Source organism: Aptenodytes forsteri, unplaced genomic scaffold, assembly GCF_000699145.1.
Source record: "Aptenodytes forsteri isolate BGI_AS27 unplaced genomic scaffold, ASM69914v1 Scaffold226, whole genome shotgun sequence".
NCBI classification, from domain to species: Eukaryota; Metazoa; Chordata; class Aves; order Sphenisciformes; family Spheniscidae; genus Aptenodytes; species Aptenodytes forsteri.
This window is the reverse complement of record NW_008795249.1, coordinates 1,318,155-1,336,926: the sequence shown is the minus strand read 5'-3', so window position 1 is coordinate 1,336,926 and position 18,772 is coordinate 1,318,155. Positions and strand designations below refer to the sequence as shown.

The window sequence follows — 18,772 nt, the reverse complement described above, 5'->3', positions numbered from 1 at the left end:
AAACATATGATTGCCACATTGTCTGTTTATTGTTTTTTTCTTAATTGTATCCCTTTCTTTAAGGAGAGAAGTGCATTACCCCCCTTTCTTTCCCTGTAATATGTATGTTATGGCAGAATATTTTTATGTAAATGATATGGCTAAAGTAGGTTATATGGCTGTGTCGTAAAATCCAAATGAAAATGCCGTTCTGCTGGCTCAGCATTCATCAGCATTGCCAGTGAGCTATTCAGTTCAGGGAATGGAGGATGCACATGCTCGGAGGAAAACAGATGAGGAGATTTGCAGGCCTTGGCCAATTAAGCACTTCCCCCTTTCTTAAAAATGAAATGAAAATGTTTTTCTGTGCCTTTTCCTCTCCCTCCCTCCCCCTTCCCCAGCAGATGAATTCTAGTGGCGGTGCTGAGGACTGCTTAGCCAGAAAGATGCTGTACCAGAGATGGGACAGAGTGTGTCTAGTCCCAGAAGATACCATTAAAGATTAAAGGAAACTCCAAACTTAAATTTTAAACAGCTCTCAGCTCCTTGCAGAGACTGCTACTAATTAGAGTATCAAGTTGTGTGGCAGTTATTGTAAGGTAGTGACTGCCAACAAAGAACTGCATTAATAGTAAACTTTTATTTTGTGTATGGGCTGTTGAGATGTAATGTCTTTCTGTAATGAATTTAGCTTAGTTTGGACTGTTGGACTAGGGGTAACCAAGATGGAAGAGCAATGGAGAGGTCATTGTCCTTCTAAACTATTCAAAATACTTCCTAGAAAGGCTGGGAAAATGATGAACGGCCACAGTCAGGAAGCGAGCACCCTTATTTCAAATTTCCCTGCTCTTCTGAGTCATTAATTCATCCATATCTTAATCAGTTCTGGGAAAGGAAGGGAAGAGAGAATTTTTATTTTGCAATAGAAAGTTTTATTTTGTGTTTTGTCTGAGTTATCTCCTGTTCCTCAGCTTTCTGACTCTGGGTTGGCTGGAACTGCAAAGCTCATCCATTACAAAATATGAGCTAATCCTAGAAGTAGCAAGTTTTTAAAGTAGGTTTGGTGTTTCTTCAAGGTTGCCTTTTGAGTTTTGGACCTCACAGATTTTCCAAATTTTCTGAGAAATCAGGAGAGTCCGTGATAATTTCTTCATGATAATTCAGACTATTCATTTGGAATATTTATGCAAAGGTGAACTATAATGAGAATCAGTGTCTACTAGGTTAAAAATCCAGTCTTGGATTTGCATAGGATACCGCTGGGAACACTTCATATACAGACAACAGGTTCACTGAGATAGCCAAGAGAGAAGCAGCCCTTTTCTCTCTTTGATGGGACCATGTCTTCAATGAAAAGAAAAATTGTTTTCTAGTAGACAGACACTTCCTCTCCCTCTGACAGGACAGGTTTAGAATTGGAAATGCTGTTCTCAGTTATGCAAGGAAACCTGTGACCTCTCATATTTTGACTTTAACTATGGTGAGTGTTTTCTTTGAATTGTTGATTGTCAGACATCTCTCTCATATCAGAAACTGTTAATTTTTACCTGAGGTCATTCTGGAGATCGTCATTCATAGAGGAATTGAATGTCTAGCTTTCTCTTAGTGAAGAGGGCGAGCAGGAAGCAAAGCTGCACAGATGCCTGTGTCTCGCTGGTCATCCTGACACCCCTGCGTGTTATGGGAGTGGGCTGTGAAAGAAGTCTACTTCTAAAGATCACTACAGGCCAGATGTGAGGAAGGCGTTAACATCTAAAATGATGCTTCCCACAGGAAGACAAGCAGTATAGAAAGAGAACGTTTTTACACAAATATTCTTTCATTCTGGATGAAGGGTCACAGCTAGTCAGGAAGGCTCTTGGGTTTGGACCGCCAGCTGAGGAAACTGGCTTCTCAAGAAGCTTCATCACAGTGGGCGGGAAAGCAGGTAGAGAGGCTTGGAAATAAACTGGGCTGGAAAAAGAAGGAGGGGGAGAATTTTCCTGCGGTCCATCCTTCCCCATGATGGTTGTTACAAGGGGGCAGATGACTACGTTTTGTGTAGTCAGGTTTTTTAATTCTTTGCAGTGCGTGTTTGGGGTCATTCTGCCTGTATCAGAGAGGTCATTTAATTGCTTTCGAATAGTTCTTCAAAAGTATTTCTTCAGAGAGGAGAAATGTGATTCTGAAAGCATTTGTGTCAGGTGCAGAAGAGATTTGAGGTACTGGAATGGTGGTTAGTGACTACACTTCATTGCCTGAATTATTTATTGCTCCTTAGTACTTGTAGTCTGGTGAGGGTATGTGGAAGGTGGAGCTGCTGTCGAATTCTTTCATATCCTGCAAGGTGCTCAGCATAGACAGGTTGGGTGTTGCCAGCTCCTGGTGAAGGAACTTTAGCTCCTGATGAAGCCAACAGGCTAGGCCTAGTTTGGGCCAAATACCTCATTGGCCCAAAATATTCAAAGCTTGTATTTCTGGGAACACCATCCACCGTGAGTCTTTTCTGATAAGTGGAACATCGGATGGTTTCTCAAGCAGGTCTAGTATTTACTTACATGACTGAGGTTCTCTATACCTTTGGGATCTGCAGCTAGGTAATCATCTCTCTCCTTCCATTCACTTCATCCCCAAATTGTTATCAAATCAAATGTTAATTAGTAAGGGAAAGGAAGGGACTGGTGAAAACACTTGATTCTTGCCATTGGTCCTCTTGGATTTTACACCCCATAAAGAAACGTAAGTCTTAAAACAAACTTAGCTACCAGTGAAAGCAAAGGGAGAGAGCTGATGAAAACCTGCCACCCACATGAGAGTTCGAAGACCAAATGTTCTGAGGCAGAGTATTTTTATCTTGGACAAGAAACTAATGGCAGACTTCATGATGTATCTTTCTACTTCTGTTGGATGTTGGCTTATGTCAGATAGAGTATTTCTTTATCTTCCTTATTTCCCCTTTGCATTTCCATAATTTTTTATTTTGGGGTTGCTATGATCCAAAGAAGAAAAGCTACGACAGAGGAAGTTGATCAGATTCATTGCTGTGATTAGATGGTAACACTTCCACAGGTGTCTTTCTTTAAAAAAAAAAAACAAAAAACCCACATGGATTAATTCCACTTGATCATTTGGTTATCATTTTTGAACATTTTTTGGTGAATAATCTTCAGGCAATGGGTTGTTCGTGAAGCATTCATTTCATCTCCTTGCTCTTGCTATTTTTGTTGTGTGATCGCTCATTGAACATTACCAGTAGTTGCCTGAAAATTTGTTTGTATGCTGTCTTGTATGTCCATCCTAAGCTCCTTCTGCAGCTAAATGCAGTTCAGAAATGGTTCTTCTTATCATGTGTATATGCACATAATCCTTGATGAGGATTTTGTTCTTTGCACTGTGATAGCTTCTGATCAGGATTTGATTTCTGTTCTGTGAAGTCCAGTAAAATAAAATAAGAAAGATGACAAATGGGTAGAACAGCAAAACTGCTTGCCCTGAAGCCTTTGCAAAGGTGAGTCTTTTTCAATTAGTGCCAAAATGTGGAGCCACAGCTCTAATATAATTGAATAAAAGCAGAGAAACAAAGGCCAACCCCCCCCAGGCTCTCCCCTTTCTATACCTGACCAAGTAAAATAGAATAAAGAAGCAGTAAGAAAGTCTTTCTTACCCTAGGTTTTTTCTTGCCAAACTGTATTTCTTAAAAAATAAAAAATTAAAGCATTTTATTTTAGGAGACAAAATCTGTACATAAGAGAGATCCTGAATTGCAGAGTTGCATGCATGTGAACTGAACTCTGTAAAGCCCAGACATGATGGGTTCTGAAACTCTGTTTCAGCTGAAGGCATCATTCAAGTATAACCTTTGGATTCATGCTTCTAGGTGATACAGTGTCTTCTCCTGAATTTTAGTTTAGATCAGATGTATTTTCTGCCTAAGTTAAGATGATAGTATTTTGCATACCTCAAAAGAATGTTACATGAATAGATGCATTAACAGTATAAGTTTTTGAATATGAGGATCGTGGAGGTCGTATAAGAGTTTGACAGATACCTATCTATAAAGCAGGTTTCTTGTGAGGAACTACAGATCTGCTTTTGCTCTTCATTCTTTTATAAACATCATGCAGTGGGACGCGGCTCAGCCTGAAAATGTGATCTGTGTTTTGTTATGACTCCGAGTGGCCACATCTTGGTTCTCCTCAGAAGATGGCCCCCTTCCCACAAAGTGCCACCGTTCCCCAGAGGAGCTGAGCCCCTGCCCGGTGAAAGCTCCGGAATCGGAGGGTTTGTTTTTTGTTTTTTTTTGGTGTGTTGTGGGGTTTTTTTACATCATTAAGTGGCTGTTGGCCCTGGTGCTGAAATAATATTATTTTACTGATTTTGGTAAAACTCTGTTACATAGCGAAAAGCCACAATTAGCTTGAAGAGCAACGTTGTAACTTTCTCCAGTCACAAAGTGGAAAATGAATTAACAGCAGGACTTGCATAGTCCGCATGAACTGCTGAGAACTTAACTCTTGTTTAATTAATACTAATGTACTATTTATAAAGTGATAACAAGATTCTTGTGGCTTTTGTTACATCTGCTTTTAATTTTAGAGGCATTTTAATCAGTTTGCTGCATGACAATATTTGTCAACACCGGGTAAATAGGACCTTTAATATGACCTACCCTGTTGAGACTAGTTAACAGGCTAGACTGGGAAATAATACGCAAACTCGTTTCTCCTCTCTTATCAGAAGAGATCGGTTCCCAACGTGACATAGATATTGTTGGTGTAGGTGATACCTTTAACCATGACATCACTTTAAACCCCTGGGCAACACTTACACCCTTGGGAGTGTATTGCTCCTGGAGGCAACCACTTGAGCTGAAAGTCTGAGACTACCTCTACATTGCATTTCCTTCTGCTCCAGGGAGCAAAGCTGACGGGCTCGATCAAGAATCCCTTATTTTTACCAGCTTGCGGTCAGGAGCACTGAAGTGACTTTTTTTTTTCTTTCATTTTTTTTTATTATGTCAGGAGCACTGAAGTGACTTTTTTTTTTTTCTTTCTCCTGACCTTTTCATTTTTTTTCCTTATACCTTGTCTGTTCCTCCCCCTCCCTTTCACTTGACACCTGTCCCTACCTTTGGAGGATGAGATAAGCGGAGAACTCCGTCTCTGTAAGAGACAAGGGGCAGAATATGCCTGCACGAAGAGGGCCAGAGCGAGAATCAAACCTCTCCTGGGCAGGCAGGTGTGGGAGAGCTCCTTTGCTGCAGGTTGCTTTCTGGAGTGCCGTTGGCAGGGTTTTGTCACTGTAGTGAGTATAATTGGAAGCAGGTTCTTCTCTCTTTTTTTTTTTTTTTTTTTTTTTTGGAGTCGTCATGCTGCAGCAAATTTTGCGTGATATGTATATTGACCCTGAGCTCCTGGCAGAGCTGAATGAAGAGCAAAAGCAGATCTTGTTCTACAAAATGAGAGAAGAGCAGCTGAGGCGCTGGAAGGAGAGGGAAGAAAAAGCACGAATGGAGGAGGCCGTGCTGCGAAAGACAGCGAGGCGCAAACAGAGTAAGATTTGTGACCTCCTCCTATACTTAAGAGCTGGGGATGGCGGGCATGCAACTGGCTATGGTGCGGCATGCATCTGGAAGAGATTACAAGGAAGAGTGCCAGCTGTCCCCATAGGCAAAAAGACAGTCTGGGGCAGCAAAAGCACCGTGTTCCTGCTCCTTGTCTCTCAAGGCTGGTTCTTTCTCCAGGGGAACAGTGTAGTGTGGGGGTAAGGGGAATCGTTCTGAAGTGCCTCTTTCAGTTGGGAGTCACTGTTCCTATTCTCTCAGTGGTAACAGATGCGCTATGACCAAGTTTCCCCTCCACTCCTAAGGCTTTTTTCTTCACCTACCATCCCCACCCCTCAGTCAGGCAAAGTTTCCCCTCCACTCCTAAGGCTTTTTTCTTTACCTACCATCCCCACCCCTCACCCTCAGTCAGGCAAAATGCAATCTTGCCTGTGCTGTTCAGGTTTCTTGACTTGGCATTAAGTGTTTCCAAGTGGCTGGAGTAGGAGATAAATTCATGAATTTGAGCGTGTTATGAAGGGCTGTTTGTGAATAAGATGGGATGTCGTAACAGCCATACCATATGAGACTAAATTTCAAACTGTACTAATAAACACTCTCCAAAAGATTGGGATAGGGAATAGGATAATAGTAGGGCAAGCATGTAAAGAAAACCAACAACCAAAACCAAAAAACAGAAATGTATTTTCATGCAATATGTAGTTAAACTGTGAGCTCCTTCCACAGGCTGTTACGGATGCTAAATGTGTGTGTTGACTTAAAAAACAAATAAGCAAAATCATGGAAGAAAACGTCAAAAAAGAACTTCTCCAAATGTCATTTCCAAGTGTCTGGTCTTGGGTCCAAGTGGTCTGGAATAAACAGAAATACTTATTTCCTTGCTCTCTTCTCTGAACAAGTGGCTTCCAACTCTTTCCCCATTCACAGGATGAAGTTGTTAGGCTGATGCAAGATAGAAAACATTTTCTCCTTGGAAATGCAGTTGCAGTGATTCCTCACTCACCAAGGAAATGTCACAGAAATATGTCAAACACTCCTTTCCCTGTGAAATGCCAAAGATCTTATCCTATTAATCTATTAAAATATGAATATTCAAGATTTCTAATAATTTTGGGTAGCTGATTTTGAGAAAGCGCTCTAATAGCTATGTGACTCTGCAGTCAGTGTTTAAAGTGTTGCTCATCTTAACACACCCATGGTAGAAAGCTTTGCTTGGAGCACCTCAATATAGGTAGATTATTGGATTCAATTGTCAGACTTCTTAAAATGTTTAGAGCCTCTGAACCCTGCAAAGTGCCCATTAGGTAGTTAACAATTCAAAGACTATGATTAAAGTAACGTGTTTCAAAGCAAAAACTAGTTTCTAAGACTCACTTGAAGCAAAGGCCTTTATGAAATGACTCTAGAGTAAGTTACAATGGTAGCCTTAAAATAAAGGGGGAATGTTCAGAACACCCTAATCAGCTGTAATAAGAGTTTAAAATGCCCCCTCACAGATGGCAAGGTGGACGTTGGAAAACCTCATTCTGTTTCATTTCTATTTTATTCATGTTAGCGTTCTTACTGTGAATGACGTTCTCCTAAGAGGGATGGCATCAAAATAGCTTCTCTCATACAGCACAAAAACCTTGTTCATTTTGATTGATTTGTAGCTGAGAAAAAAATTAAAAATGCAGTTCAGCTCCACAAACCAAAACAACATTGTATCGTTGAGATAATCTGTGTTATGCTCATTCTTTGAGGAAGACAGATGCAGAAAAATCTAACTGTAAAAATATTTATGTGATGATTTGTCACAGTGTTGACACCTAAATTTCCATATATAAATTACACATTAAACCTGTTCAGGTAGCTGAGAAAAAAATTAAAAATGCAGTTCAGCTCCACAAACCAAAACAACATTGTATCGTTGAGATAATCTGTGTTATGCTCATTCTTTGAGGAAGACAGATGCAGAAAAATCTAACTGTAAAAATATTTATGTGATGATTTGTCACAGTGTTGACACCTAAATTTCCATATATAAATTACACATTAAATCTGTTCAGCTTCCTACTACAGGAGACCATTTTCTGGGTAATTAATTTTCTGATTCACAACGAATAAGAGAAAGGAGAGCAGCAGAGTAACCTATAGATTATATTTGCTCTGACAAAAGTATTCACAAATACACATAGAGTTAAATTTCACAATAGCCCATTTCCATTTTACCTTCTTAAATTGCCAATTTAAGGTATTGCTTAGGTTTGACTTTTGCCCACTGTTAGAAATTTTCTGCTTCCTTCAGAACTGTACTAAAGAACTGATCTTACTGATGTTTTGTAGAGAGAACTATTAGAACTAGATTTGCAAGTCAGGCATTTGGTTCCGCTGAAAATATATTTTGACTTCCATGAACTGATGTGGGCCAGAGTTACAAAAGATAACTTCCATCTTTCAGGCATGCCGGTCATTAACTATACAGATACTTGTAACTGATTTCTACTGTACGGTTCCATAACATGATGGTAAATGGTCTCATAGCGGAGCTAGTTTCTTGTTAAAAAACAGAAGAAGGTGAAAAAAGTCAACCAGAAATTATGGGTGTAAGATAGGAATTACTGTGCAATATTTTTGCCTATATGACTCAAAGGGCCAGAGTAGATGACTGTAATAATCCTGTCTTTTTTTAAAACGTGATTTTTTTTTTTTTTTTCCTAAAAGACATTTGGCGTCAAAATTTTTCGGACCTTGAAGCTGCTTAGTTTTCAGTTTCCATTGACGTATAAGCGAATTTCCAAACATTCTCCCCCTGCTACACAGTGTAGAATGTGGAGTATTTTTATTCCTGTTTAAAATTAGTGGCTACCAGGAAATTTAGAGCTACCGCAATTACATATTCTTTATTCCTTTGAAACTGAGGGATTTGAGTGGTTTCATCTGCAAGGTTTTGTTTTTTATTCTCTACAGGTTTTATGTTTGTGCTGTTTTGTTGAAGCCAAGAGTTACTCTGGCTTTAGAGAGATCTTTGTAGCCTGACATATAGTAGAAAACAGAGGTGAGACTTTAATATCTCTAACATTGTGCTGAGTTTCTGAAATTTTCTAGTTGACAGGAAAATGTGTATGTTGTTTGTGAATACGACATAGCATTTGTATAAAATAATTTTTTACTTATATAATCGGAATTATATTTATAGGACTAGCTTTCAAATCCTTCTGTTTTCCTCATAGTTTGAATAGCTACATATGAAAACTTTGCCCCACCTCTTTGGGATGGGACAGGGTGGGATAGAACAAAAGGAATTCATGACATTGGGCACTTCTCTAATCAAAAATGCTCCACAGAGTGCTTGGGCTTGATCTGGAGTCCTGTACCCCAAGTGGTACAATTCTCCATCAATTCAAGAGCTTACCTGCAATGGTACGTGTGAACCCAGCAGCACAGCAAAAGGGGTGGATTTTCTGAAACAGAGCAGTGATTGTGAATCCAATTTTGATTTTCTATGCTGACTTGAGGATGAAGGGTTCTTGTGCAAGGTTTAGATGTGTTGTCTTACAGAAACCACACGTGCAGAGTTGGGGAGGAAGGTCAGATTGGCCTTGTGCTAGAGTTAAAATCATCAGCAGGTTTAGGGAATGCTCATCAGTGTGATCATTTTTTAATTGTTTGGAAACTAACTAGCAAAGGCCCAAAATCTACAGTGATTTTTGTAGAAGCGCCACTGAACGCAGATTGTCCATAAATGTCCTATTCAGTACTATGAAATTTGCTTCTTAGAAAACAAAAACAAGTCCAAACCATGGAATAAGATGTAAGTTGTTGAGAGTGTTTAGCAAGCCAAATAGTGTAACAGTCTCTGTGTAATTAGTCTTATTCTTCATTTCTAAAGAAAATAATATTAGCCACCTTCAGTAAATGCTAAATTGTGCCTGCTTTTCCATTTGGATTGTTTGGTTTCATATGTCTTGAGGAAAGGTTAAAATTGAAATGTGTATCAGAATGAGTCAATGGTAAAGAAATTATTTCACTTCGGGGTTGAATGAAATGTTTTCAGATTATTCAACAGTTGTAATTTCCTTCCTTTTTTAAAAACACAGATCGATGTCTAAAAGGGAGCAACATATAAACATCACTTCAGAATGAAATATTTCCTTTAGAAGATACTGAATAAACTGTTCCCATGTTTTTGCTGTTTGTACCTAGCCTACATTTGTACCTTGCCTAAAAATATTAGTAGAATTTGAGCGTCATCTGGGTCCTCCCAAAACTGCAGCATTTAGTGAACTTACTCAAGGTAAAAAAAGTATTTTGTAGCTTTCATTAAATCATGACTGCTGGCTTGTACCGAAATAGCTTCACAAGCGAGTTGAATTCTTGGAGGTCCGTCTCCAGTTCATTTATAAATTACTCCTGGGCAGATCTTTCAGGAACATATTTTCATTGTAATAAAGCAGGTTGCCTTTTCTTATTGTGCTAAAATCACTAAGGGAAGTCTCAAAATTTCAAGATCCCTTTGGGATTTGCTGAGAGTTGACTGACAGGCAGCTTTGCAATTTGCAAAGAAAAATATTTATTTGATTAGGCAGGAGCCCTTTAACCACTATAGCTGAGTTGGGACTAAGCGAAGGACCCTGCCAATTTGGATTTGACTCTGATGCAGTATCCAGAGCTGTCAGCATACCCAAAATGAGATCTCAAAAACTATTGAGCATTAGGTAGCTGAAGGACAGCCATGTGGGAGGGAAGACAATGCTGGTCTGCTGCTGCTTATTCTGACATTTATTCGTTGTGAACTACAGCTCATGATGTTCCGACAGGAGCTATTTGTAAACACTCTTATTTACCTGTCCTTAACAAGAGTAGCTGGGAGAAAATTAGGTAGGCTTATCACAGCGTGGCTAGAAAATAATGTCTTTATCTAAATGGCATTTGTGTTAGAAAATCATTAAAGAATAAATGAAGCTATTTGGAAGCAAGTATTTCAAATATCACAGGTGGATGGTCGGAGGATACATCAGTGTCGCATGTGAAGGCCAGTGAGTAGGTGTGTGTTTCACTGTGTGTATGGAGGGTGAGTGGGTGTACGCACAGTGACATTTTTTTCTCTGTTTTTTAACTCAGAAATGTATTCCTCATTTATACGAAGGCCTCTACACACCCTGGTAATGCTTAGCTAAGATTTTACCTCCTACAGAGACGTGCTCCTGGCAGTGTTCATTGTCTCTTTCTCTGTATCGTTGGATAGGGGTCTAACCAGAGACATCAGACCTGAGTGTTTCTGAAATTTCTGGCTGTATGTGGTCTTGAATTCTGTAGAGCCCTGTCTTTTGTTTCCAATTCAGGTACAACTGAAAAAGTAACAGGAGAACGTTAGCAAGAACGTTAGAATAATTTTTATTAGGGGACTGAGCCAACTAATTTGAAGCCATTGGAAAAGTTTTAAAGTAACATTCACAACATGCATAGCAGCTTGCGATATGATGCAGTTTTGTTAGTACTGTATGCCTCGGGGCCAGAACTCAGTTGCTCAGAGCTCGTGCTCAGTGTGGCTATGTACCGAGGTACGGTGAAATGGCAGCTTCTAATCACTTCTTCGAACCTGGAGCTAGAAAGAGACCCCCAACTGCCATATGACCTGAATATTTACCAGATGGAACAAATCCAGAGGGCCGTCTCTACCCTCCTAGGATTAGCCATAAGTCTGTGCTTTTTAGTCTCGTATCCTGCCCTGCAGCTGACTACTTTGTTTTGCAGAAAAGGGACAGCAGAATATTGCTGGCTACCTGGGCCTTATTACACTGGAGGTTTCTCTTGCACGCGTGCGATCCTCAGCGCTCCTGTTTTCTGAAGCATCTGGCATCAGCCGCTTTCTGAGAGGCTACTGGGTTAATTGAGCCCCTGGCATGGAGAGCATTCCTGTGTTTCTCTGCGGCATTGTGTTCCTCAGCCTGTCGGGACACAGGGGTGTTAGATGTGCTTTCCTGTACATACTAGTGCTCTGGTAATGGCATGAGGTTGTGACTGTCTGCAAGCTCATGAATACTTGATATGGAAAGAGAGCAGTACTGCGGCCCAGGGAAGAATGGGATTCACCCAAGCTAATTCAATGTTTCCTTGCTGATGTTGCCAGTTTTTAGCATAAATGACTAAAACATTCAAGGACAGAGGCACCAGGTTTTGATAGCAGGGTTTGGAAGATATGGGAAAACTCAGTGTATGCAAGTCAGCAGTGGATTTAGCCAGAAGCTGATGGTGGTTCATTAACCTTCAAGTCCTGGCACAGGTTGCCCAGAGAAGTCACGGATGCCCCATCCCTGGAAACATTCCAGGTCAGGCTGGACGGGGCTCTGAGCAACCTGATCTAGTTGAAGATGTCCCTGCCCAGGGCAGGGGGGTTGGACTAGGTGACCTTCAGAGGTCCCTTCCAACCCAAACTATTCTGTGATTCTAAGTGCACTCGTGTGCTGCGGTGCTAGAAAATCTCGCTGTTGTGGTATAGTTCTCCCTGCTTTTGTGGTCCTGTGTGCCTGATAAAAGGAGTCAGTGCAAACCTGCCACTCTGCATTAAGTAGGGGAGTCTTGGTGCAGAAAGTGATCCATAGTTCTCTGTTCATTCTGTTACAGAGAACCTTATCCTTCTGCTTTGAGTTTCCAGCAGACCCTGAAGTAGCCATGCAGACTTGTTTTTGTTTATTCTTCAGCAGTGGGAAAACCTGGATGCTTTGCGATAGCTCTGTGTGAGAAACCAAGCCCTGTGTTTGAGCTTTGACTCTTTACAAGAGACAATTGGGATCAGGAATCAGAAATTATAGTGCTATGTTCTTGACTTTATTTTTTTTTTATGAAGGAAAAAAAATCAAATTAATGATACTGACGTGAATGATTTTACAATCTTCAACTTTGATCTGACGTGTGCCTGCATTTTTATACTCTTTACAGTGAAAGGGTCATTAAAACGGACAGAGAAGAGACTACCTCTAGATTGTACATGGAGTTAGAACAATGTCTTTAAAAATGAGTTCTGAATGTTATCTCCCAGTTGAAAGTGGGCAAATTACAAAATTATGTGTAAGAGCGTGCCTTGGCCAGGGAGCCAAGAAAACATCTGGGACAGACTAGATAGAGACCACATAAATGATACTTTATTTCTGTGTTTCTTTTTTTTTTCCCCTTCTTTTTTGGTTTACAATATGCAAACCTATATATACATATTGCATATATACATACCATGTGCTAATGCAAACCCACTTACCTTTGAGTGTTCTGTACAGTTACCTTTGCTACATTTGTTAATTACCACAGTCTTATTTGAGCAACTGTTTCCTCCCTTAATGTTCGCTCTCTTGCAGTCACTCTTCCTTTACTTTATCCTTCAGGGGTATATTGCAGCATAATTATTTCCATGGTAACAGGCTGTAATTCCATAAACAGAAGATTGAGTTTGTTATATGATCAGGAAGCAGCTGGAGAGCCATGAAGGCTGATTTTTCAGCAATGCTGAGATCCTGCAACACTTACTGATATATTAATGTAAATCGGCTGAATTTCTTTCTCCCTCTGCAAATCCTCCTTTAAGTAGAAAGACACACAACACAGTGTTGAAATTGGAGGGTGTGTAAACTGAAATATTGGGGGGATGCTTGAGAAGTTCAGAATTTTTCCCCATTTTCTTGTTGTTGTTTTAAGAATTAAAGTGACTGGGTTTTTTGAAGGTAGTCTTGGAAGACGGGTTCATGGACCTATGACTATTAGCAGGGGCAGACCAGAGAATTCCTTATAGCAGATCTTCAGCTTATTGTGGGATTATGTTATTTTCATTACTTTCATTACCACCTAATTATTCTATATGTATTTTAATGGATTTATGGCAGTTAATGTTTGGAGAAGTGCATTCTGTCCTTCGAACAGTCTCTCAGAAACATACACAGTAATTTCCTAGGTTTTCTCCTTAGAAAGAGGTGAAATTGTGTGTGTATGTTTGTATTAAAAAAAATAATTAAACAAAATACTTGTACTGGGTAAGCTCAAGGAACTGAGAACAGCCTAAAGCTCACATTCTCATTTTCATCTTAATCAATGTGCTTCTAACACATGTCCTGCAGCTAATAAAACTCTGAATGGAACCTCATCTGCCCTGCAGACTATCAAAATTCAAGCTTCTACTTTAAAGAAGCCATAAAAATAATTTGCCTGGAAAGCCAAAGGTAAAATCTCATGTAAAACACATTGTGCTTAGACCAAAGTATACCAGATATCTAAACTCCAAAAGAACAAAAAAACCCAACCCTACAAACACACCAAACTCCACAAGCTACGGTTTATCTCTGAATGACAAAAGTAGATCAGGCTGATCAGCTTGCTGTCAGCAGTGAATGCTCATGCAGCCTATTTCAAATGCAGAATAAGTTTCAGGAGCCTTTTTCTAGCGCAGAGAGGAAAAGAAAAGGAATATTTTCTAAAGAGAGAGTCAAAGGATATTTGTATGACTACAAAGCTTTCCAGCGAGTGAGGAAAGAGAGTCAATTGCTATTGCAGAGGTCTGTAGCTTCCGAGCAGGAGAACTATGTTGGGAGGCCCAACCTGAGAGAAACAAGACTGTTCATGGAAATAGCAGACTCTTTTGAGAAAGTTTAAGCAGACTTTGAATGCCATTCCATGTTTCTGAGATTATAAATCAGTGATCTTCTAATTTTCTGAATTTACACTTGACACAGCCTGTAATATTCCCTGTGATAGAAAGGCAGTCGGGGTTACTGGCACTCTCTGTCATTTTGCTGGACTAAGCAGGCGGACTGTGGCTAAGTGACAGCACAGCTGGGAGACTTGATACCAAATCAGGCCTCTAATGGTCCTTGGAGTAGTTCCCTTGTAAACACTGGAGATGGATCACAAATGGGAATTGTCAGGGACGTTGTAACTGTTAAAGCAATGACGAACAAGCTTGGAGGAAGGAAGCTGACGCCAGCAATATTCCATTTGCTCTCATTACTGTTATTTTTGAAGCACTTTTAATTAGACGCATGTGTGAAAATGAACCCAGATATAACCCAAAACTGTCATTTGAAAAAAAAAAACCAACCCAACCCAAAAAACCAAAACCCATAAAACCTCCAAACCCAATCTGTGGTTCTGCTCCTCTGTCCCGATTAGCAGAGGCAGTGAAAGGCCCAGTTCTCCTTTGTGTAACTCCATTTGTTTTAAGCCTTAGTCACAATGTGAAAGTCTGAGCTGATTGGAATTGAAGCCTGATTTAGCCTGAGCACTGCATGCAGCCAGGATTCCCCCTCCCGTGCACCTTCAGGTGCTGCTTTCTCTCTCTCCCAAGGTGGCTGGCAGTGCTCGTGTTTTCTGGCAGCGCTCAGCCGTGGCAGTAATGATACCCTGCCTACACCAGGGACTTCCTAAGGGTAGCACAAAGGCCAAGAGTAGCCTGTGGTGCCATATAGCACAACTCGTGGTTGCACTCCAGCACTGTGTGTGTGTATGAGATTAGTAGTGCTGCTGGTAGAGACTAATAATTCTTATAGGTGAGGGCCTTGAGTTTACTATTGCTCTCTAGGGCAATGTTTTATACTTTCATTGCTGTTATGGAACTGACTGCATAAATACAAACAAATAGGAAACATGATTTGGTATTATTTTTGATTGTCTGTGTTTTTATGTGCAAATTTGTGTTGCTGTTGGTTCAGGCTATAGGTCTCCAAGAAAGTTTTCACTGTGATCCCTTTGTGCTGCAAATTTGGGATACCCGATTTTGCATGTGTCGGGATACCCGATTTTGCATGTGTCTGGAGAAAGGAGCGATATCCAGAAACCAATTTAGTGGTCTCAGAGCAGTTTAGATGTAGGTTTCGGGGAACGCCATGACAGATACTTATTCATGGAGGAGCTACAGGTGAAGAGAACTGCAAGAATTAATGTTGCCTTCTTGTGGTGCTACAGAGTTGTTTTAGACAAAAAAACTGGTAGAATACTACAGCCAATAAATCATTGGTCTGAAGATTAGAGATGGAAAAGACTTGGTAAATTATTCAGTACATTTTCCTGATAAAGCAGTGTTTGTGTCTAAACCACTTTCATTTCTACTCTCCAATCCAGACTAATTTTGATGTCCCCTACTTCCTAATGGTAATTATTTGCAGCCTGCCACAGTCTCTCCAGGAAAAGAAAAGTACTTTTGTGGTCCAGGCACAAGACTGGGACTCGAGATTTAATTTTTATTTCCTGACTCTGCATTAAGCTTTGTGACTGGGCGCAGAAGCTTGCTTCTGAACGGGAAACATGAGGTTCCCTTGCCTCTTTCTCACCTAGATTTCTAATTTCTTTAGTCAGGACCTGTCTCTTCCTTCTAGATTCTCCAGGAAAAGAAAAGTACTTTTGTGGTCCAGGCACAAGACTGGGACTCGAGATTTAATTTTTATTTCCTGACTCTGCATTAAGCTTTGTGACTGGGCGCAGAAGCTTGCTTCTGAACGGGAAACATGAGGTTCCCTTGCCTCTTTCTCACCTAGATTTCTAATTTCTTTAGTCAGGACCTGTCTCTTCCTTCTAGATTTAGTTGAATTTTTCTATTTCTTTTTTTTCTCTCTATTTCTGTTTCATTTGGAAATAAAGTGTGTTAACAAAATATCTTATTTTGCAGAAATGTAATGCTTTTCTAATTTCTTTAGTCAGGACCTGTCTCTTCCTTCTAGATTTAGTTGAATTTTTCTATTTCTTTTTTTTTCTCTCTATTTCTGTTTCATTTGGAAATAAAGTGTGTTAACAAAATATCTTATTTTGCAGAAAAATGTAATGCTTGAGAGGCATCTTAAAGCAGAAATTGTTATATTATAATCAGCCCTCAATGGTGGTAATTCTCTGCTTGCAAAGCAGACAACACCAGTTTCCTAAAAATATTAAGGAAAATAATTTTCTGTACTTTCAGCTCAGATCTTGCAATTGGTTCTACAGTTTAAAAGTGCAAGCCCCGTATCGTTAGCCTAGAAGGGCTGACACTGACCACTGTGAACTTGATTCTGCAGGCTGCAAAGAGTTTTTGTATGGCAGGAATTCCATTTTCACAGTGCCAGATTTTCTCCCTGAGCTGCTTATTTCTTCTCCTGCACATTCATTTTTTAAGGTTATTCTGTGCTAAGAAACTACCAAGTTTTACGATCAGATTGTACAGTAAAGCCCGTCTCCAACTTTATGGGAGCGTAGGTTTGAGGGAAGATTTGCATGGGGGTAATTTCTTGAAGTAAAATAGAAAGGGTGGTTGGATGTGAAAAAGACCTTCTCTTGTTCTAACGAAAAACCTGAATGAAGGCATATGTCCTCAAATTGAATTGTTTTAAAATTGCACATGTGGAGGTCTGTCTGTTTAATGCTGAAGCTTAAAATTGCCAGATTGTTTGATACTGCTATTATCTTTCAACTTGAACTATGGATGCGTATACAGTAGTATACTGTACCCTAGTATACAGTAGTTTGTGCTGAACCAACAATATGTTATACTGATGTTTTCAAAAGAGTTTATACATCTACCGTCTATAGCTTTAGAAGAGATCTCCATTGTTTTAAAAGGAAGAAAGAGAACAATTTCTCAAGACATGTCTACAAATCAACTATTTGTTTTATGGGGCTGGGTAGTAACGGATAAGTTGTGCCTCTGAGAAACATATTAATAACTCTTTGGCATGGAAGACCTGGAAAGAAGCAAAGATAAAATTTGTCTGCTTACCTGAAAAGGGCTTTTTTATTCTCTTTTCATCTGATAAGCTCATAAATGAGCAGAAGTAGTGACGTTGTCTCAGAACAGTAGAAGTATTTGGTATCTACCAGTTATGATACAAATAAATTAACATGAGGCATGTTGTTTGCAATGTTTTCGTTAAAGTACTAAATAAAGGGGAACAACTAGGATATCCAGATTCCTCCCAGGAAAGAGGACATGGGCCACTTTTAAAACAAAAGCTGCCATTGCTTATGTAGGATCAGTACTCCTGGGAAATCATTCCATACCTCTCAAGATACTTTACCATGAAATGCAGTAGGTGAAAACCTTGTGGGCAAATACTGATATGGCCAGTCAGTGCTCGGCAGATGGTGTTCAAATGCTGTATCCAAAAAATACGACATAAATGTTGTGCTGACAGGAAGACAGAAATGTACAGAATAGGAACAACAATAAAATACATTCACATTTATAACCTGAGACATAATCTGATAGACTGAAAGAGCAAATGCTTTTGAGAGTTATTGAAGGAAAATGTTATTAGCTTAAATGTCCACCCCCCCTTGAAGTCAGTACCATTAGGCCAACACTGGGAATTCGTATAAATCACATTTTCAAATCTCATATAGAATATTAGCTTTCATTGAGAGATCTGATATGTTCGTTGCTTTCAGTTCGTATTGTCAACACTTGCGAGTGTGGGTTGGCACTGGCACTGCCTGCTGTCAACAGCCCCGCTTCATTCCCTCCTGCAGTTTTCTCCCGTCAGTCTGGGATGTCAAAAACACTTCATTGATTGTGCATCGGGAAACTTAATCTGGTTAAATGGATACTGTCCTACTGCAGAACAACAGGTAGCTGAAGGCAAGAGTAGCTAAGCTGATGCTAGTAGAGAAAGATGTAAAAAGAGCAGAAGCAAAGACTGGCCATTCAAATAGTACCAGGTTTCTTTTAATTCTTATGGGAACATCAGAGGAAAATGTCCATTTCTTCATGTTTTCAAATGAGCCAGGATGCCTTTTAGAAGCTATGTGGCCACACACAATTTACTAACCTCAATATTTGGGTAAGAGGGTGAAATCTAGTGGACTGTACTATACAGAAAGTGAGATGAACTGCCGAGCCCTTATGGCCTTTTAGTCTGTGTTCTTTAAAATAAACCCATTGTCCATCTTGGCAATGGTCTTTGTGGTGGAATCTCCTTTTGTGAAGAACAGTTTCAACAAATCTGCAAGAAATAAACATAAAAATGGATGCATAAGAGGTGTTTCTACCAATTCCTTATTATGAACCTCTAAAATGCATAAAATATCTGTGTTACACATATAAAAGCAGAAGGAAAAGACCAAACCACACTAAGTCAGGTAGTGTATATGACTGTGAAAATGTATTCAGATAGAATAGAGCTCAACGATTGTGATGATGATACGGTCGAGTGTTTATGGGTGAGGATGAGGGGGAAGGGCAACAAGGCAGATATCCTGCTGGGAGTCTGTTATAGACCACCCAACCAGGATGAAGGGGTGGATGAAGCGTTCTACAAGCGGCTGGCA

General features: G+C 39.8%; 1 protein-coding gene across 1 annotated transcript in view; it reads left to right on the top strand.

Annotated features, from left to right (window-relative positions):
- The first annotated feature begins 5,326 nt into the window (after positions 1 to 5,326).
- Positions 5,327 to 18,772, top strand: part of SH2D4B (SH2 domain containing 4B) — a 73,648-nt gene continuing 60,202 nt past the window's right edge. The window contains exon 1 of the mRNA XM_009278810.1: positions 5,327 to 5,510. Within this exon, the coding sequence (XP_009277085.1) occupies positions 5,327 to 5,510 (184 nt within the window). The remainder of the gene's footprint in view (positions 5,511 to 18,772) is intronic.